Raw genomic sequence first — 17435 nt, forward strand, 5'->3', positions numbered from 1 at the left:
ATAGTTGTTGCCAGATTTCCAGTGCCTAAATGCTATACAAGGTAAGTATTTTCCAACGTTATTTACTGCCTAATTATCTGCTACATACAATCTAGATATAAAGGAAAACATCCCTAAAATATTACAAATCAAATCCCATAATATCCTAAATTATCTCCGTAACATCCGCCCTCAAATTGATGCTAGTAGATCAAGAAACATCAATTTGTCAACCAAGAACTGATGCCGGTGCCAAGAAAGAGCTTTAGTGAATATGTCTGCAGTTTGATGTTCGATGGAAATGTGAGGAAGAGTAATCACATGTTTGTCAAAGGATTCATGTATGGAATGGCAATCGACTTCGATATGTTTCGTACGCTCATGGAAGACAGGATTAGCGGTGATCTAAAACGCATTGCTATTATTAGCATGAAGAGGAGTGGAATGAAGCTGAGGAAAACCAAGTTCACCCAATAACCCACGAAACCATGTGATCTTAGAGCATGCGGAAGACATAGCACGATACTCAAACTCGGTGGAGGACATGGAAACTTTGTCTTGCTTCTTACTCTTCCAAGAAATGAGTGTATTGCCTAAGAACATGCACCAGCCAGTAACATAGCGATAAGTATCCGCACATCCAGCCCAATCAACATCAGCATACCCCACCAACTGTAAGGAAGATTCCTTAGGAAAGAATAACCCGCGTGTAGAGTTGTCCGTCAGATATTGGATAATGCGGCAGACAACGGCTAAATGAAGATGTCAAGGGGCCTGCATAAATTGACTGACCAGCTACATAGCAAAAGAAATGTCAGGACGAGTAATCGTCAAGTAATTCAAACTCCCAACAAGCTGCCGATACAAGGATGGATCTGATAGAAGATCGCCTTCCTCCTGATGAAGCTTACGATTTACCTCCAAGGGAGTAAGAATAGAGTTACCTGATTGGAGACCAACCAATGAAATCACTTTCTGCGTGTATTTGTGCCGGTGTAACAATGTACCAGTAGGAGTAATCTGCACCTCTCGGCCAAGAAAGTATTGCAAGGGACCAAGATCTTTCATGTGAAAAAAGGCCTTGAGATGCTGTTGTAATTGCTTAATTAACTCAGTATCAGAGCCAGCAATCACAATGTCATCAACATAAACCAGAAGCAATACAATTCCTGCAGAAGTCTTGCGAAGAAAAAAAGAGGAATCAAACTGACTCTAAGTAAAATGAAAAGCAAGCAGGGTAGAGCGAAATTTATCAAACCATGCACGCGGAGCCTGTTTCAGTCCATACAAGGATCGGCGTAGCCGACAAACCTCTGAGGAAGGTGTAGCAAACATGTCGGGAGGTGGAGACATATAGATTTCTTCATTCAAATCTCCATGTAGAAAAGCATTCTTCACATCCATCTGCCGGAGAGACCACCCCTGTGATGCAACAAGTGCCAAGATAGTCCGTACAGTAGTCAGTTTGGCAACAGGTGCAAATGCCTCTTCATAATCAATACCATACTCCTACCAGTTCCCAAGAGCCACGAGACGGGCCTTATATCTGTCCAGTGAGCCATCAGACCGAAACTTGACTGAGTACACCTATTTACAACCAATAGGTTTGACATTAGAGGGACAAGTCAAAAGATTTCAAGTGTGATTGTCTTCAAGAGTTTGGGTTTTTTCTTGCATGGCCTGCTACCAACATGCTTGGGTGGCTGCCTAGGTATAAGAGTGAGGAATAGAAAGTGTCAAGAGTGGTAGTAAGCGAGGTATGAGGAAAACCATACCTATCCGGTTGATGTGTAACCCAGGTGGAGCACCAAGGTATAGGAAACGTAGAAGCAGATGAAGGATCAGTGTCTGGAAGGGGCGTTGAAGAAGGGGGAAGACGTCGATAATACACCACACCTGGTTTAAATCGCTCAATAGAAGAAGACACATCATCAAAAGCGGGAAGAAGAGTAATAGGAGGATCAGAAATAACCTGAGACTGAACGAAATATTGACTTTTGAAGAAATCACATTCCAGGAGATCCGAAATTTGTTTACATGAGCATCACAACAAACAAATCATTTCTGAGTAGGACTATATCCCATTAAGGCACACGTGCAGACTGGGCAACAAGCTTGTGATGCTCAACAAGTGGCAGATAAACAAAACAAACACACCCAAAAGTATGAAAGGATTGATACTCAGGAGATATGCCAAATAATCGAAAATTTTCTCCCAAATAATCAAAAATAGGGAGAATCATAATTTAGAGTGGCAATAGGCAAACGATTGATCAAATAGACAACAGTAGATAAATCTTCTACCCAAAACATAGAAGGTACAGAATAATAAATCAACAAAGTACGAACGATATATAAGAGATGACGATTCTTATGCTTAGCGACTTCATTTTGTTAAAGGGTATAAGGACAAAAACGCTGGGAAATGATCCCCTTTTGCTGAAGAAAAGTCTGAAAAGAATGAGACACGTACTCCCCCCCCCCCCCCCGAGTCGGAGCGTAAAGTTTTGATACAAGTACTGAACTATGTCTCAACAAGCGCAACAAATTTTTTAAAGACAAAACACGTCAGCTTTAGAATGAAGAAAATATATCCAAGTGAATTGACTATAATCATCGATAAACGTCACAAAATAATAATACTGGCCATGAGAAAGAACAGGACTCACACCCCAAGCATCAGTATGCACAAGTTCAAAGCAATTAGAAGCATGACTACCATGCGCAAGAAAAGGTAAAGTTTTACTTTTACCAAGACAAGTAGCACAATCAAAAGACACATGAGAAGAAGTAAATGAATCTTTATTGCCCAACAAACCATGTTTCATAAGATGAGCCAAGACAATAGAATTAGGATGACCCAATTTTTTAAGATATACTTCATTATTATTGGTAGTAGTCATACAAGCAAGAGAAACAACATTAGGAATAGAAAATTGTAAAGGAAATAAATGTCCCACTTAAGGCCCCTTCACAATCACCGTCACTGACACCTGATCTTGCACAAGACAACCACCATAAGAAAAATGAACATCACAATTATTATCTACCAATTGTCCAACAGAAATCAAATTGGTAGACAAGCTAGGAGAGACAAAAACATTGCGAAATGAAGAGCCCAAATTACCAACAGAAGTAATAGGAAGAGTACTGTCATTAGCAATTTGAAGATTTTACTTGCCTCTATACTTACGAACACCATGGAGACCCGTCGTATTACCAGTCATATGATTAGAAGCGCCCGAATCAACAATCCAAGAAGTTGAGTTAGCACCCGTACCTTATAGGCCTAAGGTCGTAAAAGTAGACACAATCATCAGTTGGACCATTGCTAGTGTGAGAACAGGTGAATCATAGCTTATAGTGGGAGGTGCAGAAGAAGAAGAGGACTGAACAGTAGCCTGAAAAGCTTGGGATTGGCAATTTTGAGGCCGCACTCGACAGTTTTTGATGATATGACCCTCTTTCTTGCAGTAGTTACAAACTTTCTTAGAGCAATTGCGGGCAATATGACCAAATTCCTTGCAACTGAAACACTGCAATTTGTTCCTCCCTTGTGCTACATAGGCTACATTCACTGCCTCAGAAAAGACCTTCTCAGAAGTCATACCCATCTGAGTGGATAACCGCTGTTCTTCACGCAATAAATCTCCCAAGCAAATATTCAATGAAGGAACCGGGTTACGATTCAATAAACCAGCCTGGACAGGTTCAAATTCAAGCCGAAGCTTCATCAGAAATTGGTCATGTTGACTCTCAGCATGAACCACTTAAAGCGCCACTAGTGCCGCCAGGGGAACCTTAACATGAACAATTGCAAAATACTCGCTCCAGAGGTTAACAAAACCAGAATAAAATTGTTCAACAATCAAATTACCTTGAGTATAATTGCTAATTTCCAACTCCAATTGGAATTTCCGAGCACTGTGATCTTGGTGATAAATGCGATGGAGATAGTCCCACATAGCTTGAGCCGTAGTAAAACAGCAAAGATTGGTCCAAGATCCTCAATTGTCCCCAACAGCCAAGAAACCACTTTCACATCCTTGACCTCCCATTGTGCAAATTCTTTTTCATCAGTGGGAATTTGACCAGAACCATCAATATGAGTTGATAATTCTTTCCCTTTTAAAAACATTTTAAATTGAAATTCTTACGTTGGAAAATTCTTTCCAGTAAATCGAACAATATTATTTTCAAGAGACATGACGAAAAGCCACTTAAAAATAGTAATAAGTCCAACTAGAAAATTTCAGACAATCACGGCAATAAGCAGCACAATAATCGGCAAGCCCCAACTCAAAAAAATTGTCAAAATTCAAAAAGTGAAAAGGCCCAAAATGCAACCAGCGCACTTAATATTCACCAGCATAAACAAGAAGGCCTAGATCAGTCACGTAACACAAGCCCCAATTGAGAAATACGAGCTCAAACAGATTAAGCCCAAACAAGAAGGCCCACGAGAGATACCTGCATCAGAAAAAAAAAACAAAGTGCCGATAACACTCGGAGAAGAACAATCGATGACTAGCTCCGTCATCAACCACGCCAGAAGTGGTCGATTGCCACACAACAACCACCAGATAATGCCAAAAACCACAAAGAGGCATAGCCACCAGGAAAAACCACCAAGTGAAGTGGCCCGCACCAAAGGACAGAGTTTGCAACACTGAAAAACTGGTCCGACAGCCACCAAAAACTCAAACCCACAAGGTTTGACCCCATAGAAAGCACTGAGACCCACTAAGAGCAATAAAGAACTTGCTGAATCAAGAAAAAAAATCCTCCCAAGAACAGCGAAGAAAAATCGCACCCTGTGATTATGACCAAAGCGACGGAAATCAGAGGGGCTCTGGTACCATGTCAAAGTTGGTTTGAATACCGTTTCCATAAGGTTTGCTTTCATTATATATAGAAGAGATTTACATAGTTGTTGCCAGATTTCCAGCGCCTAAATGCTATACAAGGTAAGTATTTCCAACGTTATTTACAACCTAATTATCTGCTATATACAATCTAGATATAAAGGAAAACATCCCTAAAATATTACAAATCAAATCCCATAATATCCTAAATTGTCTCCGTAACAGTACCACATATGCTCTCAATGGGAACAAGATGAGGCTTAAATCTTGCCTCTCATGTTATCTAGCCTTGAACCTAATATTAGCTCTTGTTTGATGAATCTTGACACTGCTAAAGAAATATGAGAGTGGCTTAAGTAGATGTATTATTGGTAGCAGAAACGTTACTCGGATCTATGAGTTGTGCAAGCAATTCTTTGGGCTCGAGAAGATTATTTTGCCGCTTGAAGAATGCTACTCTAAGGTGATGGGTATATGTTACAGAGCTAAAGATTAATCAATCTATTACCTCCGATGTTTGGCATGTGCAGTAACAGGGTGGAGACTTCAGTTTTGTTCGCTTCCTTGTTGACTTGAAGCCAAATATGTGCCTATTCATTCCAAGATTTTGGCTAGTCTACAACTTCCCTCATTTCCCGATATGTCCTCCAAACTTCAGCATGCAACATTGTCTAAACCCAGGTCTCAATTGGGTTCTGATCAAAATAGTGAGACATCTACTTCAATTATCTCTTATGGGAGTCCTACTAGTATTACAACAGGGCATAAAGGTCATGGTGGCCAAGATGCACATAGGGAATGTGACACTAAGGGTGGTCACAAAAACCTCATTGTGCACCCATTGTGGTTACACTAACCATTGACTATTGATGGTATTTGCATGGTAGATCATTTGGCTCTGCCAATCAATCTATTTTTCAGGATAATACCTCGCCATCCTCTTGGCCTACCTCTACATTCCAACTTTTTTTTTATAGGTAATCAAGAAGTTTTATTCATAGAAGTAGGCAAAACCCAAGTACACAAGGAGTATACATGAGAATAACCTAATTAGAGTTTACAAACGAAAGTAGAAGATCATAGACATTTAGCCCATTACAAACAATAGCCCCTGCCCATAAGAACAAATTTTCAAAAAAGAAAACTTTAAGCTCATCCATTGTTCTCTCACGATCTTCGAAACTTCTATCATTTCTCTCCCGCCAAATGCACCAACACATCCATATAGGAACCATTCTCTGGATCACTGCCACTTGTGAGTTGCCTCGGAGGCCTCTCCAGCTTGTAAGGAAATCCACCAGTCTAAGAGGCATGACCCATACAATCCAATCCTCGCAAAAAATCATCCCACATGGTCTGAGCCACCTAGCAGTGTAAAAACAAATGATCTATTGATTCACCATTCTTCTTACACATACAACACTAGTCTAATACCATTACCCGATGTTTCCTAAAATTATCTGTGGTGGAGATCTTGTCCATACGAAAAAAGGTGCTTTTGAAGGAACTTTCATATGCCATATACTCTTCCATTGGTGGTCATTCCAAGGATCGTTAGAATTTGGTAAAACGATCTAACCGTTAACTGACCTTTCTTGGAAGGGCTCTAGTTCATCTTATCTATGGTACCCTCTGTCATGCTTATAGAATACAATGCCTCATAGAACTGTGTGATAGTCTCCATCTCTCAATCTTGGGCTGCCCTAATAAATTTTACATTCCATTGAGGGGAGCCACTAGAAAAGACTAGAAGATTGGCTATCGCTACATCCTTTTCTCGTGTGATCTCAAAAATGGCAAGCAAGGTGTCTTGAAGGCTACGTTCACCCCACCATTTGTCATACCAAAATCTGACACGAGCCGTCACGCACCACAATATGTTCATGTCTTTGGAAGATCTCCCAGTGTCTCCTAATGTATTTCCACATACCCATCCCATATGTGCCACATACCTCATTTGAGCACTATCCTCCCCAAACTGTGAATCTATAACGGACTTCCATAGGGCCCCCCTTTCATTTTGGTATCTCCACCACCATTTACCCAACAGGGCTTGGTTGATTTCATCAAGTTACGAATCCCCAGACCACCCCCAGAAACTGGGGTACATAAAAGTGACCAATTAACAATTGAACTTTGAACTCTTCCCTTAATCCACTCCACACGAAGTCCCGTTGTAGCTTCTCTATACAGTTGGCAACCTTTGTGGGGAGCGGGAGGATGAACAGAAAATAGGCGGGTAAGTTAGAAAGAGTGCTTTTAATCAAAGTGAGCCTACCACCTTTAGACAAATACAACCTCTTCCAAGAAGCCAAACTGCGCTCCACCTTTTCAACCATGCCATTCCAAATCCTCTCTAGTTTAAAGGGAGCACCCAATGGTAAGCCAAGATACTTCAAGGGTGAAGATGATACCTTACATCCCAATAAGCAGGCTAAATTCTTCGCGCCAGGGACAACCCCCACCAGTTCAGACTTTGAGAGATTAAGACCTCGTTTGTTTTCGCAGATGAGATGAGATGAGTTGAGATTAAAGTTAAAGTGGAATAAAATATTGTTAGAATATATTTTTTTAATATTATTTTTGTATTGATATTTGAAAAAGTTGAATTGTTTATTTTATTTTGTATGGAAATTTGAGAAAGTTGTAATGATGAGATGAGTTGTGAGGAGTTGTGAAAACAAACAACACACACACGACTTACCAAACGAACTTATCAAAAAAAAAAAAAAGTTGTGAAAACAAACGAGGCCTAACTCTCAAGCCTAAGAAAGCTTCAAAACTAAGAAGTAGAGAAGGGGCAAATATTTGTAACCATATTGCATGGAAGAACATCTAGCCCTGCTTAGCATGGCCATTTGTGAGGATAATGCCTCACCATCCTTCTGCTCTAGCCCACCTCCAGATTCAGCTTGATCGCTTTTATGGAGGGGCAAATATGCTCACTAATTGTCTTGCAAACAGGCCACTTCATCTTCCATTGCTACTCCTGCTTCATCAATTACTGCATCCACATGTCTTCTTCCTCTGTCGACATGACTTTTTTTTTCTAGAACCTTATTTGATTTACATCATAAGGAATCTTCAAAAGATGTTACTCATTATAATAGTTACATCGCTAAAATTAAAGGCATTGGATTCACTAAACTCAATGATTCTATGTCTTCATCATCTATTTTATGCGTCAGTGGCTTGCCATTGAGTTTGTTGCCTATTGGTAAGATTACCTAAACTTATCAATGTTCAGCATGCTTTTTCCCTCTTCATCTTTCAGAATCTCAAGACTAGGAAGATTGGTACAGGTGATGAATGTTACGACCTATATTAGCTTGAAGCCTTAACCCATATGTGCACACACATCCTCTTATGAATGGCATTGTTGTCTTCTTCATCCCTCCCTCTATTTGAAATATCGGATTAGGAATATTGTAAATGTAATGTATCTTGTTTCCCTTGTGAAGTGTGTCAAATTAGTTAATACTACCGTGTGTCTTTTCTACCACAATCTGATAATCAATTAGATATCATTTTTGCGACACTTTTGGATGATCGTTCTTGTATGATATGGCTGCCATGAAGGCCAGATGTGGGTACTTTTTCATATTTGAAATCTTTCACACAGAAAGCAAAATAAAATTTGGACACAATTCAAATCTTGCATTAAGAGAATGCTAGCAAATACTACCCCACTTCCTTTGCTCCTAACATAAGTAATATGGCATTCTTTATCAAATCTCATATACTCACCCCACAATAGAACAGTGTGGCTAAAAGAAAAAATCACCATTTATTACATTCTCAAGGGCTTTTACATCACATGCATGGCTATAAATGATTCTAAAGTCAATCAGTCCTGACTTGTCACCTTATTAACAGCATGCCTTCCTCAATTCTAGATGAAGTCTCTCACTTTCTGTTTTCTGCCTAGACTTCCTTTTCTATTTCACCAAAGATGTAAGGGGGTATTTATTATGCTCAACACCTAGGCCCTAGTTTTGATAAACATGATGAACGTGCTACAAAATGTGTCACTTGGTTACTCTCAAACCCAGAGTGACATTACCCTATTTTTTGCCATAGAAGTGAGTGTGATCTTGTAGTGTCATCATCCCTTCCACTATATACCCTCACTCTTCTACCATCACCATCTGATCCTACACCATTCAACCCTTCACTAGCATCTTCCATAGTTCCTTTGCATGTTTTTCTTCTCACCGAAGGCCACTAGCACCAGTACCTCCACCATCTTTATCTCTCTCTTCAGATCTGGATTTACCAAGTGCTTCAAACTTACGACCTATTGCTCTCCTAAAAGTGTTTGTTCTTGTGTCACACAACAAACTATTAGTCAGTCTGTTTCCTGGCATGCCTTATCTACTTCATTCTATTGTTTCACCCCACTTTCTTGGTCTTCTTGCCTAGGACATTCAACAATCCAATTTGGAGAAAAGCTATGAATGTAAATGGGTGTATACAATGAAGTTAAATTCTCTATCCAATACGAGCTTTTGGTCATGTATTGATATATAGGCCAAAACGACATCTCATGATGGAAGCCTTTTCAAATGTTGATTATGCAGGGTCTCCTTCGTATAGAAGATCTACTACTACATACTAAACCTTTTTGAGAGATTTTTGGTTTCATGAAAGAGAAGGAAACAAAAATAGTATCTCGTTCTTGTACAGAAGCAGATTGAAAGTATTTCGTAGCACAAGGGGTTCTTGCTTTAAAAAAACCATAGGTGCCTAATTACAATCATTACAAAGCACAGGGAAGGGGGGCCGGGGTCAACCGAAATTTCCCACTTTTCCATAACGATAACATTTTTTTATAACTCATGCAGATTTATAGGGGAAGATGGGGAATGCGAACTACAATAGGCTAGATAAAAAGAGCAAAGCTTGTAACGACCAATGGAAGTCCAAGCCACATTTAGGCTTATTCTCTAGTAATCAAGGATACAATTGGAGCCTCCCAAGAATCATTATAAATTTCAAGTTCTCTATTCAAGGTAATGAGAAAATTATTCGCCACCCTACCATATGTGTTGGAATCTCCCCCACTTGTATGCCTGATGTCTTTGACAGGTCATTCTATTGTGGTACATTCCCGGCTGATATTGGCTTTCATATAATTCGAAATGAATCAAAAAAGGTTCAAGCCACATCTAGGCTTCATACTAAAGGACAAGTCAAAAATCAATTATATATGTCAAAAACTTCTCCCTCCCAAGCAATCTAAGAACTCATTTACCAAGCCATTATTCACCACCCTCCTATACATGTGGGCTGTTACACGGCTCAAGAACAAAAGATCACTTATTACAATTGTGATTCCACATGATGCCCAATTGAACTCTATAAAAGGTTCACTCGCTACATAGTCATTAGATTTCATCACGCCAATAATTGCTTAGGTTTCTCTTCTTTTTGTTACTTCATCTGAAAAATAATAACAAGGATAAGCTGTACTAAAGCCTACTCTATCAGGATTGATGGTGCTTCACCCAATTTAGCTTGTGGCAACATAACTTATATATAAGTTTGCAAAAATATTGATAAATAGTAAATGCAGGTAACTTCCAAATTTCGTTTGAATTAGTATAGCTGCATTATTTTTTATTGAACTTGAATGGTGATGTCAGTGTGTGCCTATATATATTTTAATTAAAAAAAATTATAATAGAAAATAAAGTGTTTGATGCATATCTTTCATTGTGTTATCTCTTGGATAAAACCTCTAAACTGAAATCTGTTCCAGACTGCTATTAACACATGTGAGAAAGGCCTAGGTCCCATTAAATTAATATGCACGGTCCTGTCATTATTATCCAAGGAAAAAAAAACCTATACATCCCCACTACTCTCTTTTATCAAGCATTCACCACTCTGTGACCTATCCATATCAAACCCTAACACTATGCAGAATTCATGGTTATTGAACCTAAGAAAATCTTACATCAAAGTAAAGCAAAAAGACTTCAAAGTTTATATAAACAACCTGGTATACGATTTCACAACAATCCATATAACTTAAGACTAGAAATTGCAAAAAAGTAAATATCAAAAAGAGCCTGCTCGACCTTAAAAAGATTGAGCAATGTCTTTCATTAGACCTCCTTTATGTAGGTAGTTTTACCACAACTACCTAGATGAATAATACGATATATATACATGAAGACCACAGAGCATGTATATCCATGCAAATTGTAATTTTTTAATGTGGGATACCATAAAGGATTAATTATAACAAAACAAAAAAAATCATGAAAAATCACAACTTAAAAACCATGAAATTATGTAACTTCCCCCTCAAGACTGTCTTAACACTCACTTGTGAGAAGTAGAAACCATCTGATGCAAAATAGGGGAAAAGGTAAAACTATTAGCCAGACCAAGATGAAAATGCAAAGATCCCTGGGATGGTCTTTTCTTAAAAGACATTTGAGTTCATTTCTGTAACTTTTAATACCACAGTTCTTTCAAATTCTCTATGTTAATATCAATGCTGCACTAAAACACATCCATGAAAAAAAGAAATATTTGAAAGAAACAACATTACAAAGAACGAGATATGGACATCAGAGATATCCTACAAATTACCAAGGTGTCCCTCGTGTAGTAGAGAATTCGTGGTAAACCAAGTACCGTTGTTGCAACCCAATCTGTAACTGCATCTACAGAAAGCTCCCCTTCAAACCTAGAAAGAAGATATCTATCGACGTCAATCCCTCATAATATCTAGTAGAAACATGACCTTTTGGAGTGCAACAAGCACCCAATATAAAGATACTGGACATTGCCCTTATATAAACCAAAACTCACCTTATAAGACAATCTGCAGTTTTACAATCTTGAGGCAAAGCAACAAGTGAAGGAAGGCCTGTGTACATTACTAACAGCTTAGAAACAACAAAATTATAGAGTGCTTGGACATAATCAAAACGCTTTACCGGAAACACTACATAATTCTAATAAATTTATTATCCATCTGCTGACGATTCCATCTTATATAGCAAACAAGATGCCCTGGATTTGTCCCTTCCATATGATTAACATAATGCATTTATCATTTTTACTAAATCGACCTTTAGATGTAAGAGAATGGTGTCAGAGCGCAAAACAATGAATGAAAACATGGAAAATCCAATAAGTTCAGTGTAAAAATGATCTTCATAGTTGAAGATCTACATAGAGGACCGACAAATGGCACAAAAGGACTACATCAATAAAACATTTATTATTTTCTCTTATAAGGAAAAATAAAAATAATTTCATTGTGGCTTACTAAGATGTTCAATGATGTAGCACTCACCATTCCTAAAGAAAGGTTGCCCTGTTGGTTTTTTCTCAGCAAGGTAAGCTGCAAGTTGAACATCACCAAGTTCCACCACACCAGTATTTGCTACTCCATCCAGCAAAGCAACTGGACATAGGGGCATGGAAACAAAATAATCATAAAGTGGCAACAGTGTTTTATATGATACTGCCTCCAATTCATACTGATCACACAAGAGACAGGAATTTACTAAATTAACTAATTTAGTGTTCTTATTCATTGAACATAGCGAATTTAAAACCTATTTATTAAAAATGGAAAAATAAAAAGTGCATAGTTGAAAAAGTAATATATATTTACCAATGACATATAATTGACAAAAAAGTAATCAAAGAAGATATCAATCCATCTTAAGTATATTATCTTATTTCAAGGAAGAGATCAATCAATCTTACATATATTATCTTAACATATGTCAAACTTGTTTTTGAATTTTTCAGATATTTTATTTCTCCTATGCAAGTCCTTTCATTTATCCTTGAAAGGGTGGAGAGATTAAGATATGGTCAAAACATGAAACTTTGTGTTAGAAGTATGGTCGTGTTACTTCAAAACAACCCATTAACTTATTTTATATGCACTAGAATGTGTAAATATGCTGAAGAATGGAGGGCATTCCTCAAAATTTCCATTGATCTAAATGCAAACTTGAGGAATCTCACAAAATACTGATGTAAATGGGAAAAAAATAAATGATGTAAATAATACCGTATAAACCATGGATGCATGACATCAACAATATAGCCGGCCCTGTGATATTCTCACCGCTTGGGAGCTCAAAGTTTTCAAGTTCTATTTTACTCCAGAACAGGGGTTTTAGTCACCCTTTACTCATAGTTCTACTACACACCACTCTATTCAAATATGGTATGCCAAAAGTTAATATTTAAAAAATGGCTATCCATACAAATCTCACTACATCATATTGAGGCATATTAGCATTTAACTCTCTTCTTTGTGATTATTCTTGGCCTCTTGACTCTCCTTGTTTCTTCTCTTCTTTCCCTTATTTGCCTGTCACTCACCCACTTTTTTTTTTTGCCGCGAAGAGTAGTGATCCACAGAGCTCAATGCCCATGATGTCGATGGCATCAAGATCACTATTATCAGTGGTGTGATGTCGCTGTCATTACCACCATATGTTCTATTATTGCCAGTGGTTGTATTGTCGCTAGCAGAACTATGAGTGTCTGCCATGATGTGAGTGTGAAGCAACACTTGTAGTATTTTTTTTATAATTAATAAGAGATTTATTACCAAGTACACAGGAGTATACAAGAGGAAATACCTGCATACGCTAGCTAAAAATGACAAAAAAGACCAAAGCAAACCCAGAAATTCTTCACCATTCATTACAATAGCCTTAGCCCACAAACATAAAGTATCAAAGAAAAATTTCCTAATTTCTCCTATCGAACATTCTCTGTCTTCAAAACACCTCCCATTCCTCTACAGCCATAAACACCACATCAAGCACAAAGGAATCATCTTCCAAATGGCAGCAATACGTTGTCTCCCCTCTACATCTCTCCAACAAGCAAGTAGATCCACCACCTGCTTAGTCATCACCCAAGCAATACCCATCCTACCAAAAATTTCGTTTCACAAAAGCTTAGCCACCTCACAATGAAGAAAAAGGTGGTTTACTGATTCACCAACTTTCTGGTGAATCAGTAAAATGAACACCAATCTATGACGCAAAGTCCACACTTTCGTAAATTTTCCCTGGTCAGGATTTTATCAAGAAACACCAGCCAACAGAAGAAAGTCACCTTGCTAGGCACCTTAACTTTCCATATGTTTTTCCAGGGGTAATCACAAACACCTTGGCAGGTTAATGCCTTGTAATAGGAATGAACCGAAAGTCTGGAATTTCCTGCATGAATCCACAGCAAGCTATCCTACCTTGAACAACTTCCAAAAAAATCAGAGATTACATTCACTTCCCAGTTATGCACGTCTCACAAAATCAACATTCCATTGAGGACTATTACACAAAAAAGAAAAGGAATTAGCCACTGCAGCATCTTGGTCCCTTGCGATCCTAAAGAGAAGGGAACACAATCTTGAGGGCTGAATCACCACACCAAATGTCATGCCAAAAATGTATCCTTGATCCGCCCCCACCTTAAATTTAACATGATTAACGAATTCCACCCGACCCATCCGAATGGACTTCCACAATCCCACCCCATACGCTCCTCTTACTTCATTAGAACACCAACTCCCCCACTTTCTCCCGTATTTAACATCTATCACATTTTTCCAGAATGCATCAATTTCTATATGATATCTCCATAACCATTTCCCAATAAGAGCTTGGCTAAAGAGCCTCAAATTTGGCACTTCAAAACCTCCACTAGAGACCGGTTGACATACCTTATCCCAACTCACCAAGTGAAACTTCCTTTCCTCCACACCCCCCTCCCCCAAAAAAAAAACACAAGAAATTCTCCTCAATTTTAGTTGCTACCCCAGCCGGTAAAGGGAAGAGAGAAAGGAAATATGTAGGGAGATTAGACAACGTACTACTCTTTATCAATGTAATTCTACCCCTTTAGACAAAAATAACTTTTTCAACCAGCTAACCTCCTCTCAATCTTCTCTATCCCCCATCCCATATCATAACAGATTTGTGAGGGGCACCCAAGGGAAGACCAAGATACCTCAATGGCAACAAAAATATTATACCCCAAAATATTAGCCAAACCTAAAATATTCGAAATGAAGCCCACTGGAACAATTTCAAACTTGGCTAAATTAATTCTAAGGCCCAAAACAGCTTCAAAACATAACAAAAGAGCTCTCAAAGACTGAATGTGTTCTTGATTGGCCTCACTAAAAATTAAAGTGTCGTTGGCAAAAAGGAGATGTGAGACTTTTAAGCTACTCCAAGATTCATTTCCCAGCCCAAAACCCGACAAAAAGCTTTCTTCCACAGCTGCTTCAATCATTCTGCTCATAGCATCCATGACAAGAACAAAAGGGAAAGGAGATAGCAGATCTCCTTGTCTCAATCCATGTGTACTGTTCATGAAACCAACCAGGTTGCCATTCTCCAAAATGGAAAATCTCGACGTTGAAATACAATGCTTGATCCACAAACACCACTTCTCTCCAAAACCATATCTCCCTAGTAAATACAATAGAAACTCCCAACTAACATGGTCGAACGCCTTTTCTATGTCCAATTTAATCAAAACTCCAGATTCACCCATTTTAATTCTACTATCCAAACATTCGTTAGCATTTAAGACTGAGTCAAGAATTTTTCTCCCCCTCATAAAAGCTTTCTGGGACTTCAAAATAATTTGTTCCATCACCACACTCATACGATTAGCAAGCACCTTTGATATTATCTTGTACACCCCATTAACCAAACCAATCGGCCGAGAATCCTGCATTTCTGCAGCCCCCACCTTTTTAGGGATCATAACTATAAAAGTCGTGTTGAAACTTTTCCCAAATTTCATAAAAGAATGAAATTCAAGAAAAACCTTCATAATATCTTCCTGCACAATGTCCCAACAAGCTTGGAAATAAGCCATAGAAAAACCGTCCGGGCCCGGAGCCTTGTCCTTTGCCATTCCTTTAACCACATCAAGTACCTCTTCTTCTTCAAAAGCTCTCTCCATCCATTCTGCACTTACTTGGTCAATAGAATAAAAAAACAAACCATCTAACTTTGGTCTCCACGAGTATTCTTCCCTGAACATCTTCTCATAAAAATTGACAGCATGTTCCTTGATGGTCTCTTGATCCGAAAGAATGTTCTCACCGTCTTGAATAACTTCAATAGCATTATTCCTTCTATGAGAATTCGCCATTTGGTGAAAGAATTTTGTACACTTATCACTTTCCTTCAACCAAAGAACCCGAGATTTCTATCTCCAAGAAATTTCCTCCATTAGAGTGATCTTTTCCAGTTCAGCCACCACCTCTTTTGTTCTCTCCAACTCCTCACCTGAAATAAGCCCTGACAGCTCCCTATCCTCCAATGGATAGTATTAATGTTAGGTTATTGTGGTTGGTGCCTTTGTGGCGGTCTGTGGTCTCTACGATGGTTGATTGTTTTGGTGGCAAGCTGTGCATTAATGAAATAACCTGTTATCATCTAGGTTGTTGCTGGCAAGTTGTGAAAATCACCAGAGAATTTTCAGCAAGTTTCAAAGGTGAAGGCCTCGGTTTGGTTGTGGTGTTTGATGTTTCCTTATCAGCATCCTTGATCCAACCCAATTCAAGGAAAATCTCAGTCCAACCCATTTAAGCATAGCGGTTCCTGCCAAATTACACAAGGATCTTAGTCCATCCAATTCCAAAATATTTGGTCCAACACAAACCAGAATCAGGTCAGTCCAATACAGCTCAAATCCAACATCCATCGGGGTCTTCCGATCAGCTAGAGATACATTTGGGTCAACCCGATATCCGCTGCATTAACCCTCAATCACCCCTATTGGCAGGTTCATATATGATTTCACTGAAGTTTGGGCCGGTTTTCTATATTTTTCAGTGTGTTTTGACAGATTTCAGCTGGTCCAGATTATTTTTTGGTATTTTCAATTGGTTTTGTGCAGTTTTCACTACTTTTTGGCGCGGACTAGTGTTTCGGTAGTTTCCACTTCATTGAGATGATATCATGTCTTATTTGCTTAGGTTTGACCTCTTTTAGGCCCATTTCAACAATGTATGTGGTGTTGTATTCTTCTTTTATTGCAATTTTGCCATTGGTTGCTAGTAGCATTGTGTAAGCCCATGATTCAAAATGTTATAGATTACTTGTTGATGTCATTGCATTTGTTCATGGCTTAGTTATATCCTATAGCCACTAAATTGGATATCATTACGTTGACAACTCTAGCTCATGCTCCTATGACTTTTGTGCAACTGAATGAGAAGAACTATGTTTCTTGGGCACGATCAATGAAAATATTTTTCGAAGGAAAAGGTTTTTATCACCACTTAACAGCGGGAAAGCCTAGCCTTTGAGAATATTAAGATAATTACATTATCTCTCTTAAGCAGTATGAGCTTCACATTTGATCCTCATGAATTTATCTTCCTACTGCTGCTATGAAATTTTGGGATAATCTCCGACATATGTACTTTGGTTCTGTGAATATCACTTAGATTTAATAAGGTGCTCAAAAAATTATTTGGGTTTGAGCAAAGTGCTCAACATGTGGACAAGTACTACAATCAGGTTGTAAGCTGCGGCCCTCTATGAGAAGAAGAAAATGCATTAGCCACTC

General features: G+C 38.5%; 1 protein-coding gene across 2 annotated transcripts in view; it reads right to left on the minus strand.

The window, feature by feature from the left end:
* Positions 1-17435, minus strand: part of LOC121236527 — a 66989-nt gene that overhangs the window by 34523 nt on the left and 15031 nt on the right. For both annotated transcript variants that reach the window (XM_041132977.1, XM_041132978.1), the window contains exons 8-10: positions 12160-12270; positions 11670-11727; positions 11448-11544 (exon numbers count right to left, since the gene is read on the minus strand). In XM_041132977.1, the coding sequence (XP_040988911.1) occupies positions 11448-11544; positions 11670-11727; positions 12160-12270 (266 nt within the window). The remainder of the gene's footprint in view (positions 1-11447; positions 11545-11669; positions 11728-12159; positions 12271-17435) is intronic.

The sequence above is a fragment of the Juglans microcarpa x Juglans regia genome, chromosome 6S (genome assembly GCF_004785595.1).
Source record: "Juglans microcarpa x Juglans regia isolate MS1-56 chromosome 6S, Jm3101_v1.0, whole genome shotgun sequence".
Classification (NCBI taxonomy): domain Eukaryota; kingdom Viridiplantae; phylum Streptophyta; class Magnoliopsida; order Fagales; family Juglandaceae; genus Juglans; species Juglans microcarpa x Juglans regia.